We start from the raw sequence: 16,297 nt of genomic DNA on the forward strand, positions 1-16,297 counted from the left end.
AACACAGTTACTAGAAGTCCTAGGGGAAGTAATAAGGCAAGAAAAGGGACATTAAAAGTGGAAATGAAAAAGTAAAATTATGTCTGTTCACAGACCACATCATCTTATATACAGAAACCCCTAAAAGAGGCTACACAAAAAAAGAGCAAAGTTGCAGAATTTCAAATCAACACAAATGAGTTATATTTCTTTACATTAACATGAATAATCTAAAAAGGAAATTAACGAAACTTTTATAGTAGCATTAAGAATAATAAAATACTTAAGAATAACTTTGAACCAAAAGAAGTCTAAGACTTATATACTGAAAAGTACAAAGTTTGCTGCAAGAAATTAAAGACAACACAAATAAATGCAAAGACATTTGAGTTCATAGACTGGAAGACAATATTGTTAAAATGTCAGTGCCACCCTAAGTGAGCTACTTTGGGGTTTAACAATCCCAAATCCTACCAGCATTTTTGCCAAAACAGAAAAACTCATCCTAAAATTCATATAGAATTTCAAGGACTCAAGAATAGCCAAAACAATTGTGAAAAACAAAATTGGAGGTCTCACACTTCCCATTTCAAGACTTAGTACAAACATAAAGGGAAAATGACCACATAAGCAAGATGATGGAACAGGAAGCCCCAGACTTACCTCTCCCTATAGAGACACTGACTTGACCAAAAAATGCCGGCCGACTGCCTCTGTGAGAAATCCAAAAACCAGTTAAGAGGCTGCTATTCCTCATACTAGCACATAGCCAAAAAGAACTGCATGGAAGATGATAGGAAAATCTGTGACATTTATTTTCCATAGCTCTTCCCTCACAAGCATAGCATAGTACAAACAAGAGAAAACTCCCAATTCCCACCTTCTTCTTGGGGAGAGAAAGAGGAGTGGAACATATATCCAATATTCTGACTTTTGGGGAGGCTTTCCAAGGGAGTAGTTTCTGTCATGCCTGAATCAAAGCTGTGACAGGAAGAAACAGGTGCAGGTTGGGGACCTCTGATAACAAAAGCGATCTCTTGGCTTATTCAAGCACCAGAGGGTCTGCAGTACCACAGACAGACATCAGGGTGGGCTCTATGACATGGCTTGCGCACCAAAGAAGCTGCAGTACTTCGGACACATGCCAGGGGGAGCTCCTGAGGAGAAACAGACAAACCTCTTCAACTAACAGATCATACACACAAGCCCAGGAAAGATGCATGCCCAGGAAAAGCTTCAGAGGTCTCCAGAATATCAGGCTGTTTTATAAAGGACATCCCTGTACAATGCCAGGAAGCAAATACCAGGAGAGATGAGTGTTTCTCCAAAAGTTCAAGCCCTAACAAAAGATAAGATGGTGGAGGTGGAAAGCAAGGTAGAAACCGCCTCCCACAAACACACCAAGGAAGCAACTATAGCAAATACAACTAAACCTGAAAAATAACCCAAAGCCTGTGGAACAGACCACCTACACCTGGGGAAGAAGAGAAGACCACACAGAAAAGGGTCAAGTGGCAGAGCCATGATAGAGCAGGACCCAAGGCCTTCCCCCATCCCAGCACACAGGTGGGAGAAAGAGGAATGGAGCAGGGAGCGGACAGGCACCCAGGAACTCTGCACACCTGGCCTTGGGGATCTGCTCTGGGAGCAGGAGTCCACATTGCATTGGGTACTGGTCATTAGTAGGGATGGACACCAGGGACAGCTGGAACACTCTGGGAGGCTGAGACTCAGCCACTTGTGGAGAACAGGCACGCTCTGCTGAGACCCAAAGCAGAGGTGGCAGTTTGAAGGACTCTCCAGCAGTGGGAGGGGTACCAGAGGAGCAAGGGTTAGACAGAACTCTCTCCTCAGGAGAAGGGCAGATGGACGATAACTCCCCGGCCCTCCCTCAGCCCAACAGGTCTTGCATTCTCAGGAGCCTCAGACACTCCATCCCCTTTGCTGGCAGCTTAGCCCCAAGGCACTTCACTAGGCACTGCCTCCATGCCAGCCCACTCAGCCCATCAGTGACAGACATTGCTGCCTGGCAGGCAGAGAAAGGCTCTCCCAGCTTTCTTGTCCCTGTCTCAGTGCAACTGGGGAGGTGCCTGCAGGAGCCAGGTTCCAGAGCTACTTCCTCCCCATGAGCAGCCAAGTCCAGTGCTGTGCACCTCACCACTGCCAGGGGGCACCTGAGGGACTCCCTGATGAGTGCTCTGCCACCACAGTACATGCTTGCCCCTGACCCAGAGCTGCCCAACTACCCCACCCTTGGTGCAGGACGCCCATCGCTGCAGGAGTGGCAGAAGGTGGCCACACCCAAAACAGTCTTAGAAGTGCCACTGCTCTAATCACAAAGGGCTCACTGAAGCAAACTGCAGACTGAGATAAACCACTTCCTACAGGCAGACAGGCAACCCCACACATTGCGCACCAACAGCAACTGGGACTCCACCACAAAGAAGAACCAAACACTGGAAAGGAAAGAGTCCTGAGCTTCTGGGCACCACAGGACACATTCTTCATAAAGCCATTACTTTCTAGACCAGGAAGCATTGCAGATGCATCTATTACAAAGGAAGAAACACAGAAACCCTGACAAAATGAGAAGGCAGAGGAATATGTTCCAAACAAAACTACAGGACAAGACACTGGAAAAGGGGCTAAAAGAAATGGAGATCACCAATCTTCTTGATAAGATTTCAAAGTAAAAGTCATAAATATGCTCACTGATCTGCAAAAATGTATTAAATATCTCTGAGAGGACTTCAACAAACAGAAGAACTCAAGAACACAGTAATTGAAATGAAATTACAATGGAGGGAATGAATAACATTGCTGCAAGTAGAGGAGACAATCAATGAGTTGGAAATTAGAGAACAGGAACACAACGAAGCTGAGAAACAGAGAGAAAAAAAATTTCTAGGGATGAAAGAATGATGAGAGAGAGCTGTGTGACCAATCAAAATGAAACAATATTCACATAATAGGGGTACCAGATGGAGAAGAGAGAGACAACGGGATAGAAAGTCTCTTTGAGGAAATAAATTGTTGAAAATTTCCCCAATCTGGGGAAGGAAATAGACCCTCAGGTCATGGAAGCACAGAATACCCCGAACAAAAGCCCAGGAAGACAACACCTGGACATATAGTAACAAAATGACAAGGATTAAGGATAAGGAGAGATTATTGAAAGCAGCCAGAGAGAGAAAAAAGATTACTTGTAAGGGAAACTCCATCAGGCTATCAACAAATTTCTCAGCAGAAACTTTACAGGCCAGAAAGGAGTGGCATGAAATATTCAATGTATTGAAACAGAAGGAACTTCGACCAAGAATCCTCTACCCAGCAAGATTATCATTCACATTTGAAGCAGAGATTTAACAATTCCAAGAAAAATGAAGGCTCGTAGAATTTATAGCCATAAAATCAGCATTATAGGATATGTTAAAGGGACTTCTGCAGATAGAAATGTTCTTAAGCCTAAATATTTTTCACCAGTGAAAATAAACTCACAACAAAGGTAGTAGACCAATTAATTATCAAGCAAGTACGAAGTTAAAACAAAAGTAGTAAAACCAACTATACACAAAATCAGTCAAGGGATCCACAAAAAGTGCAGATTATGATGCCTAATACAGAAAGTGTGGAGGAGGAAGAAGAAAAGAGAAGTATGTTTAGATTGTTTGAATTAGCACAATTGTCAGCTTAATATAGACAATTATAGAGTCAGGAAGTTATCCTTGAACCTTATGGTAACCACAAACCTAAAGCCTATAATAGACACAAAAAATTTAAAAAGAATCTAATCACACTAAAGAAAACCATCAAACAACAAGAGTATTAGAGAGGAACTATATAAAACAATCAGAGAAAAACTAATAAAATGGCAATAAGTACATACCTATCAACAATGACCTCACATGTAAATGGACTGAATGCACCAACCAAAAGACACAGAATGGCAGAATGAATAAAAGAAAAAAACCCATCTATATGCTGCATAGAAGAGACTCATTTCAGACCCAAAGACATACACAGACTAAAAGTGAAGGGATGGAAAAATATATTTCATGCAAACAATAGGGAGCAAAAAGCAGGAGTAGCAATACTTAGACAAATTAGATTTTAGAACAAATTAAATAACAAAAGACAAAGAAGGACATTAAACAATGAAAATGGGGTCAGTCCAATAAGAGGATATAACCATTATAAATATCTATGTACCCAACATAGGAGCACCTAAATATGTAAAACAAATACTAAGAGAATTAAAGGGGGAAATACATGACAACAGCTTTACTTTGGGAAATTTTAACACACTACTCACATCAATAGATCAACCAGACAGAAAATAAATAACAGAGGCACTGAACAACAAATTAGATCAGATGGACTTAACAGATACCTACAGAACATTTCACCCAAAAGCAGCAGGAAACATATTTTTCTCAAGTGAACACGGAACATTCTCCAGAATAGGTCACATACTAGGCCACAAAAAGAGCCTCAATAAATTTTTAAAAACTGAAATTGTATCATGCAGCTTCTCAGACCACAATGGTATGAAAATAGAAATAAATTACACAAAGAAAACAAAAAAGCCCACAAACACATGGAGACTAAACATGCCTCTAAGTAATCAAAAGATCAATGAAAAAATTAAAGTAGAAATAAGCAATACATGGAAACAAAGGAAAAAACAACACTCCAAAATTTGTGGGACACCGCAAAAGTGATACTAAGAGGGAATTACATAGCAAGACAGGCTACCTCAAAAAACAAAAACAAACACAAATAAACAGTCTAAACTCACAATTAAAGAAACTAGAAAAAGGAGAACAAATGAAACCCAAATTTAGTAGAAAGAGAGACATAATAAAGATCAGAGCAGAAAGAAATAAAATAGAGAAGAATAAAATAGAGAAAAGACAAAACAAAACCAAGCACTGGTTCTTTGAGAAATAAACAAAATAGATAAACCCATAGCTAGACTTACCAAGGAAAAAAGAGTGTACACACATAAACAAAATCAGAAATGAAAAAGGAATAGTCACAACAGATAACCACAGAAACACAAATTATTAGAGAATATTATGAAATCATATGCCAATAAATTGGACAACCTAGAATGGGCAAATTCATAGAAAAATACAACCCTCCAAGACTGACCCAGGGAGAAACAGAAAATCTGAATACACCAAGTACCAGCAATGAAATTGAACTGGTAATCAAAAAACTCCCAACAAACAAAAGTCCAGACCCAGACGGCTTCACAGCTGAATTCTACCAAACATTTAAAGAAGAGCTAATACCCATCCTTCTTAAAGTATTCCAAAAAGTAGTAGAAGAGGGAATACTTCCAAACTCATTCTATGAGGCCAGCATCACTTTAAGTCCAAAACCAGGCAGAGACATTACAAAAAAGAAAATTATAGACCAACATCCCTTATGAACATAGATGCAAAAATCCCCCACATATTAGCAAACAAAATTTTAAAATACATCAAAAGGATCATTCATCATGACCAAGTGGGATTTATTCAAAGGATGCAAGGATGGTATAACATTCATAAGTCAATGTGATACATCACATTAACAAAAAAAGGATAAAACTTTATGATCATCACAATAGATGCTGAAAAAGCACTTCACAAAATTCAACATCCTCATGATAAAAATTCTCAACAAAGGGGGCATAGAGAGAACATACATCAACATAATAAAGGTCACATATGACAAACCCACAGCTGTCATCATACTCAATAGAGAAAAGCTTTCAGCTTTTCCTTTATTTATGAGACTAGGACCAAGATAAGGATGCCCACTCCCACCACTTTAACTCAATATAGTACTGGAAAGCCTAGCTACAGCAATCAGACAAGAAAAAGAAATAAAAGGCATCCAAATTGGTAAGGAAGAAGTAAAACTATCAATATTTGCAGAAAACATGATACTACATAAAGAAAACCCTGAAGACTCCAACAAAAAAAAATGTTAGAACTAAAAAACATATTCAGAAAATTTGCAGGACACAAAATATACTGAAATCTGTTCTATCAAATCTGTCAATACACAGTAATCTGTTACACTCCTATATACTAACTACAAACTAGCAGAAAGAGAAATTAGGAAATCAACTCCATTTACAGTTGCATCAAAAAGAATAAAATTCCACTTCAGGCAGAAGATGGCGGCGTGAGTAGAGCAGCGGAAATCTCCTCCCAAAACAACATATATCTATGAAAATATAACAAAGACAACCCTTCCTAGAATAAAGACCAGAGGACACAGGACAATATCCGGACCACATCCACACCTGAGAGAACCCAGCGCCTCGCGAAGGGGGAATTGCACTCCTAGGAATTTACCCTAAGAACGCAGCAATCAAGTTTGAGAAAGACAGATGCACCCCTATGTTTATTGCAGCACTATTTACAATAGCCAAGAATTGGAAGCAACCTAAATGTCCATCAATAGATGAATGGATAAAGAAGATGTGGTACATATACACAATGGAATACTACTCAGCCATAAGAAAAGGGCAAATCCAACCATTTGCAGCAACATGGATGGAGCTGGAGGGTATTATGCTCAGTGAAACAAGCCAAGCGGAGAAAGAGAAATACCAAATGATTTCACTTATCTGTGGAATATAAGAACAAAGGAAAAACTGAAGGAACAAAACAGCAGCAGAATCACAGAACTCAAGAATGGACTAACAGGTACCAAAGGGAAAGGGACTGGGGAGGATGGGTGGGTAGGGAGGGATAAGGGGGGGAGAAGTAGGGGGTATTAAGATTAACATACATGGGGGGGTAGGAGAAAAGGGAGGGCTGTACAACACAGAGAAGGCAAGTAGTGATTCTACAACATTTTGCTATGCTGATGGACAGTGACTGTAAAGGGGTTTATAGGGGAGACCTGGTATAGGGGAGAGCCTAGTAAACATAATATTCGTCATGTAAGTGTAGATTAGTGATACCAAAAACAAAGCAAAAAAAAAAAAAAAGGGGCAGTTCCTGTGTGGTAACCTCCAACGAGTTCTACACAAGGGTATAAAGGGCATATAAAAGTGTAGGCAAAGGGTCTGTTTGTGTTTATACAGAGGATCAAAGCCTAATTGGGCTACCCCGAAAATGAACTAAGATACGATATGAAAAAGAACTTCCAACATCTGCACTCTCTGGAAGACTCATGCCAGAAGATGATCATCAAAAAACCCCAACAAAGATCCACGCACTGCTACAGCTGTAGATGCACTCATCCCATCAGTTCCTGGACTTGCCATGGGAATGAGGAAGGAGATATCTAAGCTGGCCTGTGCATACAGTAAAACAACAAATTTGACTGGATCTATACTGTTGGAACTCAACCAAGAATTTGGAGAAGTGCAAATTGTAGCGCTCCAAACTCTTACAACTACAGACTATTTACTGTTAAAAGAACATATGGCATGTGAACAGTCCCCAGGAATGGGTTGTTTTAATTTGTCTGATTTCTCTCAGACTGTTCAAGTTCAGTTGGACAATATCCACCATATCATAGATAAGTTTTCACAAATGCCTAAGGTGCCTTAATGGTTTTCTTGGTTTCACTGGAGATGGCTGGTAATTACAGATATGCTTTGGTTATGTAACTATACTCCTATTATGTTAATGTGTGTGTGCAATTTAAGTAGTAGCCTAAAACCTATATATGCTGAAGTAACTCTACAAGAAGATATGTCAAAGAAATAATCAATCTTCCCATGTTTTCTTCCGCCTGCTACTTCTATAGCTTTTCTTCTTCCTTCCTAATTACAACCCTTAAATAGAATTCGTGCCTCATATCAAATTTACCGAGTATCATAACTCCTCCAAGTGGTAAAGATACCTCAAGACAAATGCTGGGCATAGAAGCCACAGGGCATAAATATGCAAAGAAGTAAAAAGCTAACCTTTTCAAACAATAAGGCTTCCCTCTCACTTACCAACTTCACATTTCCCTGTATGGCCCCGGAAGATGACTGGTTAGCCAGAGACGGGTAAGATTCCTCAAGGGAGGAACAACCTAAGACAGGCACAGTCGCAGGGGGGCCATCAGGTGAGAAATTGGGGATCAACAGAGGTGAGGCTTAGAACCTCACCCCCCCGTTCTGAGAGAAATCTTCTGCATACGTGGATGTTTTATTGCCCTGGTCTAGCTCGGATTAACACATAGTCTACAGGCACACACCTGATCATCTACATTTGCTCTCTTACAACACTAAACTATGTTTTCTACCTTTATCTTGTATCTACCTACCACTTCAGCATTTTATTAAAAATAATAATAATAAAGAGAGAAATGTGGTATCCACATATAAATCAAGTATAAAAACCAAATGAGTATTCATATCTGAACTGACTGTTTAGAGTTCATAATGCATGAGCAAAACCGAAAGTTTCTGTGATGACTGCCCTTGTACTGTTCACTATGTAACTTATTCATTATGTAAGAATTTGTTCTACATGTAAGAACTTGTTTGTTATGCCTCAGAAGATTGGAGACTGACGAAAATTAGGCTTGGGGTGGATTAATGATTGTGCATTGAGCATTGACTCCCCTATACAGAATTTTATTGTCGTTAACAACCATTTGATCAATAAATATGAGAGATGCCCTCATAAAAAAAAAAAAAAAGGACAGACTTCCAATGGTAAAATAAATAAGTAACCGGGATGTAAGGTATAGCATAAGGAATATAGTCAAGATATTGTAACAGCCTGGTAGGGTGATAGCTGGAACCTAGAATTATGTATATAAATGTTCTACCACTGTGTTGTACACTTGAAACTAATGTAATGTAATACTGTGCGTCAACTACCCTTCAATAAAAAATAATTATTTAAAAAAAAAAAAGAATAAAATTCCAACGAATAAACCTCTCCAAGAAGGTGAAAATACCTGTACTCTAAAACTATAAAACACTGATGAAAGAAATTAAAGATGACACAAATAAATGGAAATCTATCCCATGCTCATGGATAGAAAGAATATTGTTAAAATGGCTTTCCTGCACAAAGTAAATTACAGATTCAATGCAATCCCTATCAAAATACAAATGGCATTTTTTCAATGAACTAGAGCAAATAATCCTATAATTCATATGGAACCACAAGAACACAAATAGGCAATGGAATTTTAAAATCAGATGTACAACACTCCCTGACTTCAAGCTATACCAAAAAGCTACAGTGATTAAATCAGTATGGTGCTGGCACAAGAACAGACTCTAGATCAATGGAACAGAACAGAGAGCCCAGAAACAAACCCATGCATATATGGTCAGTTAATATTTAAGATAAAGGAGCCATGAATATACAGTGGGGTAAAGACAGTCTCTTCAATACATGGTGTTAGGAAAATTGAACAGCCACATGTAAAACAATGAAACTGGATTACTGTCTTATGCCATACATAAAAGTAAACTCTAACTGGATTAAAGACCTAAATGTGAGACATGAGAAGCATAAAACTCTTCAAAGAAAACACAGGCAAGAATCTCCTGAACATCAGCACAAGAAATTTCCTGCTGGATACATATCTCAGGCAAGGGAAACCAAAGCAAAAATAAACAAGTGAGAATACATCAAATTAAAAAGCTTCTGCACAGCAAAGGAAACCATCAATAAAACAGCAACCTACTGTATGGGAGAATATATTTGCAAATGATATATCCAGTAAGAGCCTAATATCCAAAACACATAAAGAACTCATATGACTCAACACCAAAAAAACAAATGATCCAATTATAAAATAAGCAGACAACCTAAATAGACATTTTTCTGAACAAGACATACAGATGGCCAAGACATACATTAAAAGATGCTCAACATCACTAATCATCAAGGAAGTGTAAAGTAAAACCACAATGAGGTATCACCTCACACCAGTCCAAATGGCCACTATCCACAAGACAAGAAATAACAAGTGTTAGTGAGGACGTGGAAAAAAAGGGAACCCTCCTACACTACTGATAGGAATGCAAATTGATCCAGCCATTGTGAAAAGCAATATGAAGGTTCTTAAAAAAACTAATACAGAAATATGATAACTCAACAATTTCACTTCTGGAAATTTACCCAAAGAAAACAAAATAACTAATTCAAACAACATTCACACACCTGTGTTCATTGAAGGATTATTTACAATAGCAAAGGTATAGAAGCAACCCAAATGCCCATCAACAGAAGAATGGATAAAGATGTGGTACATACACACAATGGAATATTAGCCATAAAAAAGAAGGAATTCTTGCCATTTGTGACACACTGGATGAACCCAGAGGGTATTATCCTAAGTGAAATAAGCCAGGCAGCAGAGAAGGACAAATGCCATATGATTTCACTTATATGTGGAATCTAGTAACAAAATGAGGAGAACAGCAGTACACTCAAGAGACACTGAGAAGTAACTGGCGGTTACAATGGGGGAAAGGTTGGGGTCAGTGAGTAGGGTGCGTGAGGGGAATAAAGAGGCACAAAATCTCAATCCTAAACTGGGTCCAAGGATAGAAATGCAGCATGGAGAACACAGTCAATAGCTCTGTAACATCCTTCTATGTTGACAGATAGTATCTGCACTAGTTGGGGTGAGGATTTAATGTATTTTGACCGCTGAATCACTCAGTATACTTGAAACTAATGTATTTATGATAAGTGTAAAGTTTTAAAGAAAAAAAATGTAGTGATTTTTTACTGGTTATGTCATAAGAGGTAAGTTTGGTTAACAAAAGAAAATGCATATGAAGCCTAAAATATAATTAATCATATAAGCAAATACTTTTGCTCCTGGTTTTGTCAAATGCTTTTCCTTCAACAAAAAATTTGCCTTTTGCTACTGCAGTCTGGCCTACACTCCCACCACTATACTACAAAACAACCCTTCTTCCATACCACAAAATTTTAAATCTGTTAACACTCATTTTACCTAAACATAGGCTCCTAAATGTTAAATACTGCCATCTTTTCAGATCTGAGCAGCAGAATGAAGAACCCTGAAACTTAGCCAAATTTGCTTTCAGTATTAAATATCAGGATCAAGTCTACCTACAGCCACCTAATATGGAGGAACAATAACTATGGAAGATTTTTAAGACCTAAAAGGACAGACTTGTTCCTAAGAAGTACTCTGCTCTCTCAACATATGATCAAATGGGTACTATATGTTTCTTGAGGGTATTTCTTATATTATAAAGATGAATTTTCGTTTTTCCTTATTTACCCAGAATATCGTCTTATCTGTTCTTATCTCTATTTAATTTCCTATTATATGGGCAGTCCAATCCCAAAGCAGGCTCTCTTCTTCACACCTATAGTGCAGGGGTTCCTTTAGAGAAAAAAAATCAGTAGTGACAGACACACAAAGAAAAAGGCATGTAGTCACATGTCCTAAAAAGCAATGCTTGAGGAACATATAATGATCATGTGACATTTGTACAGTTATATATTTAAAGAACTAAAAAAGATTTACTTGAAGTTTCAGCTCAAAAAAACCAAAAGTTTTACTTTGTTTTACCTGGATATTGCAGCTTTTTCCATGATTTCCTGCTGAATGAGCCCAGATGGCTCAATGACATCCAATATAATTATACTCCATAGCTTGTCTGATTTTGGCCTTTGCAACACAGCAGATTCATCTTCCACATGTCTCAACCAAAACTCAAGTGTTTCTCTAGGAAAATGATTGGCTTCAGAAATGAGATCCAGAGTGATACGATGCTGGTCTTTCTCCACAGAACTGTAAGGTTTAACCTGTCCGAGTGTACCAGCAATTATAGGCAGAATAGAGAAGCCTTCAGACACATCTAATACATAGAAAGGTTCATGGACACTCTGTTCAGAAGTGGGTCCACTTCCACGGCTCATGACATTATTCTGACAGTGGGTATCCACAGCCTGGCACAGTTTCTCTGGAGTCAGTGAAGACAACACTTTCCTCATTGCCATTTTAAAGCCTTCATGATATGGGATGTTATTAAGCAAAGCAATTTCCGTGGATTCCAACAAACACATCTGCTCCACAACACCTGGTTTACTGGTCTGAAGGTTAGCCAGGGCACTACAGAGTTCAGCCTCACTTCTGGAAGAGATCAAGTCTTTATTCTTGGTAAAACTTGTCCCAACATCCATTTCCTGTTCTGACCCCAAGACATTAATATTTTGGATTCTTAAGTAACAATCTTGACAGGACACTTCCATCATCACATGGCCCCCAGGTTTTACACAGTAGTCTTCATAAAACAGTATGAAAGAAAAAAATTACAATGGTGACTATGAGGGTTTGAATCTGAGGATCACACAAACACCTCATCCTCCCCCAATTTTTAAATCACTACAGGAAGGATTACATCTACTGATTTAATAAAATTCAGTGAACCTACTTATTTCCTTTACTTAGGGAAAAACTGATGTTTGCAGATTCAATTAATTTGCAGCATAATAAAGAGATTCAAGAGCTGTATTACAGAACCCTAACTATCAGTATTGTAATTCTTTTACTGCACACTAGGTATCATCAAGTCCCCAAATTTGGGGGTGGGGCTGGGGGAAGTGCTCAGGGAACTCTTAATCTTCTTTGGTAAGGAAGCCAACAATAACAAAGATAGATGAAATTCAGGGATTAAAACCAAAATTTACTTTAACTTAAAGGGATATTCTTTTCTCTAAGAAATTTCCAAAAGAACAGGGCAGCATTCAATAGAACCTTATCAGTAATATTTCTTAACTGCCATGTAGACATTCTTGAATATTCAGGTATTTGAAAATATAAGGAAAGACTAAGTCCTACAATAAAGACTGAATCATGCTATTATTATCCATGAGCTCTCCATTTGGTAAAATGTTAAAATGTAAATGCATCATCATAATTCCTTCCTATCAGCCCTAGAACTAGTTGAAAATACAAGTTCTTATTCTTGTGTTTACACATTTAAAATGCCCTTTCCCTAAGAAGAACTAAAAAAAAAAAAGACTATCTTCTTAGTATAAGAGTTAGAATAAACACAAATAAAAAATGCCACTTTTTGAGTGGCAGTCCCTATAGAGACATTTTGTATCCAATTATCTCTAATAATCCTATAATAATCCTGCATGATAGGCAGCAGTATCCTATTTTCATACATAAATGTTCTGAGAAATAACCAGTAAGGCCAGCAAGTAAGAAGTTAAGCCAAGATCTGAATCCAAATCTGCCCGACTGACTCCAAAACATGAATACTAGCCACAATATACTGATGCCGTGACTTAAAGACCCTGCCAAATTAGATCCTTGATTAGGAGACTAAACAGAAATAGAAATTTATTAATTTCAAGTTTAAGAAAGGTAGAAGTTTTCTATGTAACTGTGAGCTATATTGAAACCCGGCAAACAGCTGGTAAGAAAATATCTATACAAAAAAATCTTAAATATTGAGTTTCCCCAGAGAAATCCATGGATTCATGAACTTTTACCTAAAATTGCAAAATTTTGTACTTGTATGATGAGTGTCTACATTTCTATAACCGGGGGCTCCACAGATGCCATCAGATTCCGAAGTGGTAAGAACTCCTGCACTGAAAGTAGCATTTTTCCTGTGTTCCATAAAAAATGGACTAGCATTTCTCTTATCTGCTGATAACCAGTAAACAGAGCTGAAGAAATGACTTAATGATAGGTATTTCTGAGTGGTATGCAGCAGAGTTGTGTTTTAGTCTCTCTTAAGTACATACATTATTTAGAACTTAAAAAAAAAAGAAAATTCTGAAAGATTTAACCAATCTTCCTTGACTAGAAGCTTCATATTCAAAGTAAATGTTTTGACACTGACTCAAATGATTAGAGGATTAAAGCAACAAGTTTAAAAACAAACAAACAAAAATTAGAAAAGTTATACCTGCAAGGTCATGTACAGGGTAGACAGCCTGTTCCCAACATGTTTCCTCACTGGGACTTGTGGATAAACTGTGTTCATCATCAAGCTGGAGTACAAACCAAACCACAATAGCATCTAGTATGCCTTCTTTAGTAACAGGAATATCAATTTTATCAGGTTTTTTAGTTGAGAGACTTTTTAGTTCCTGACAAAAATGTAAAAGGAGTAAGAGGATTTTAAACATTTAATATATAATGCCAATATCATATCACTTTCCATTTCTGTAAGTTCCCAGTCCTGCCCAGCACCCTTAGGGGATCAGTATCCTGGCACCTGATAATCATTTCAGGCACACTGGATGGGAAACACTGACCTATCATAGTGGAATACCATGCAGCTATTAAAAACAATGAAGCAGATGTGTATTGCTGATGTAGAAGGAAGTCCATGACTTCCATATTGTTGAATGAAGACAGCCAGTGGCAAAGCAACAGAGACTGTGTTTTTAAGAAGTGTGAGTGTGTGTGCATGTGTGTGTGTGGGCGCGCGTGCACACGCAGAGGAATAGAAAAACAAATCTGAAAAGATGCACTTCAAACTGGTGACCTGGGAAAAGAAGATCCTAGATTTAAAACAGGAAAAAGCATACTTTTCAAATTTTTCCTTTCTATTCTTCTGTATTACCTGAAAGTGTTAAACAGGCATCTATTACTTTCAAAATTAAAGCCTTAATAACATAATAACATGTTTTTTCTTACTGTAGCAAAGAAAAATTAAAGTAAGAAAAGCTTCAAAAGTAAAAAGATAAGTAAAATAACAAAGGAATAGCTTTGGGGTATTTAGCAGCTATAATCTTGTTCCTCATTAGCATGTGGAGCTCAGCTTCAGTAAACAATGTCAAAGAAGTGTTAACTTAGACCCAGTCCACCTCAAGAAAAACCTAGTAACAGTAAATAGGGTGAAGCTTTAAGTTTTCTATTTTAAGCTAAAATTACCTTCACAAAGTCTTCTGTCCCCAGGCTGTTTTCATCTAAAAAACTTACATACTTGAACATTTAACCTTACTTAAAGGTATCCTGAGGACTCTATATATCCTTTCTCAATTTTCCTGGGCACTCTGCACAGTACATCCTCCCACCACCCACCAACACACAGAGATATACTGGGGCAATCAATATATTCTGGTTTGCCCAAGACTGTCCCTGTTTTAAAAGTGAAAACCCCATGTTTCAGGAAACTCTCAGTCCTGGGCAAACTGACACATTTAGTCACCTAATATACATATAACCTCAAGATCTGGATTACTATTCATTTCAAGGAATACTGTTCACCTGAAATGGCAGCATAGCACAGAGAAAGTCAGCAAGATGCAGGTTACAACTCCTGCCCCTGCACTTACATGCTGCATAATTTGGGGGTATTAATGTACATAACAATTCCCTCATCTGTATAGTACAAGGATAATTTTAACTGTACTGCAATACTGTTGTCAGAGCAACCTAAGGACACATGTGAAAGCACCTGACACACACATGCCCAACAAACCTTAGGAATTGTTTTTCTCTGTATTTAATACAAGTGAATAACTTTAGGAGGGAAATCTGGTTACTGATGGCTCATTTTCTTTACATATAGTAAGTGGAATCCCATGTAAATTCATAAAGTAAGACTGTCCTATGTATTGTTTTAAACAATGCATAAAATGTAATGCTCAACAATAAAAATTTAACTTTTTTTTTTTTACCTGAAGATTGTTGAAATCTATTGTCATAATTTCAAAGCACTCTGTCAAAGCCAAAAATCCCCCAGGAACTTGACTCATCTTTTCAGTTGTATAAGGTTCAATAGTTTCTTCAGTATCTACAGAAGAATAGGCTGGACTCTGAAATTTCACATTTGTTGGTAAACAAACCCCAGCAATGTCCTTAATACACACCCTGGTGAGAAGGGAAATGAGAGGGTAAAGGGAGAAAGATGGTCTTTTTGCTCGTGTTTTTCAGAATCAAGTAACCCATCTAATGTTGAGTCCAGAAAAAATAAACATAGAAGTGAAATAAAACTTCATAAAGACTTCTTATATACAATTACATTGTATCATCACTAACTATAAAGGAAAACAGATAAGAAGTCTTACATTAAAATTAAGAATCCTGCTCATCAAGATACCCAGTAAATAAAAAGGCAAGCCACTGAGTAGAAGAGATTTATAATATATTCATTCAACAAAGGGCTTATATCCAAAATTAATAAAAGAGAAAAAAAATGGGCAAAAGATTTTAAACAGACTCTTCACAAAAGCGCATATCCAAAGGGCTAATAAGCAGATGAAAAGTTGCTCAGCTTCACTAGTCATCAGGGAAGTGAAGTTACAATCATACTACACAACCACTTTCAGGAAAATGAATCAGTCAATACCAAGTCTTGGTGAGGATGCAGCCCCATACACTATTGGTTGAAGTA

General features: G+C 37.7%; 1 protein-coding gene across 1 annotated transcript in view; it reads right to left on the minus strand.

Moving 5' to 3' along the window:
* The window catches only part of PRMT9 (protein arginine methyltransferase 9), a 41,961-nt gene that overhangs the window by 11,981 nt on the left and 13,683 nt on the right, over positions 1–16,297 (minus strand). The window contains exons 7-9 of the mRNA XM_036888992.2: positions 15,582–15,774; positions 13,859–14,042; positions 11,503–12,217 (exon numbers count right to left, since the gene is read on the minus strand). Of these exons, the coding sequence (XP_036744887.2) occupies positions 11,503–12,217; positions 13,859–14,042; positions 15,582–15,774 (1,092 nt within the window). The remainder of the gene's footprint in view (positions 1–11,502; positions 12,218–13,858; positions 14,043–15,581; positions 15,775–16,297) is intronic.

The sequence above is a fragment of the Manis pentadactyla genome, chromosome 1 (assembly GCF_030020395.1).
Source record: "Manis pentadactyla isolate mManPen7 chromosome 1, mManPen7.hap1, whole genome shotgun sequence".
NCBI classification, from domain to species: domain Eukaryota; kingdom Metazoa; phylum Chordata; class Mammalia; order Pholidota; family Manidae; genus Manis; species Manis pentadactyla.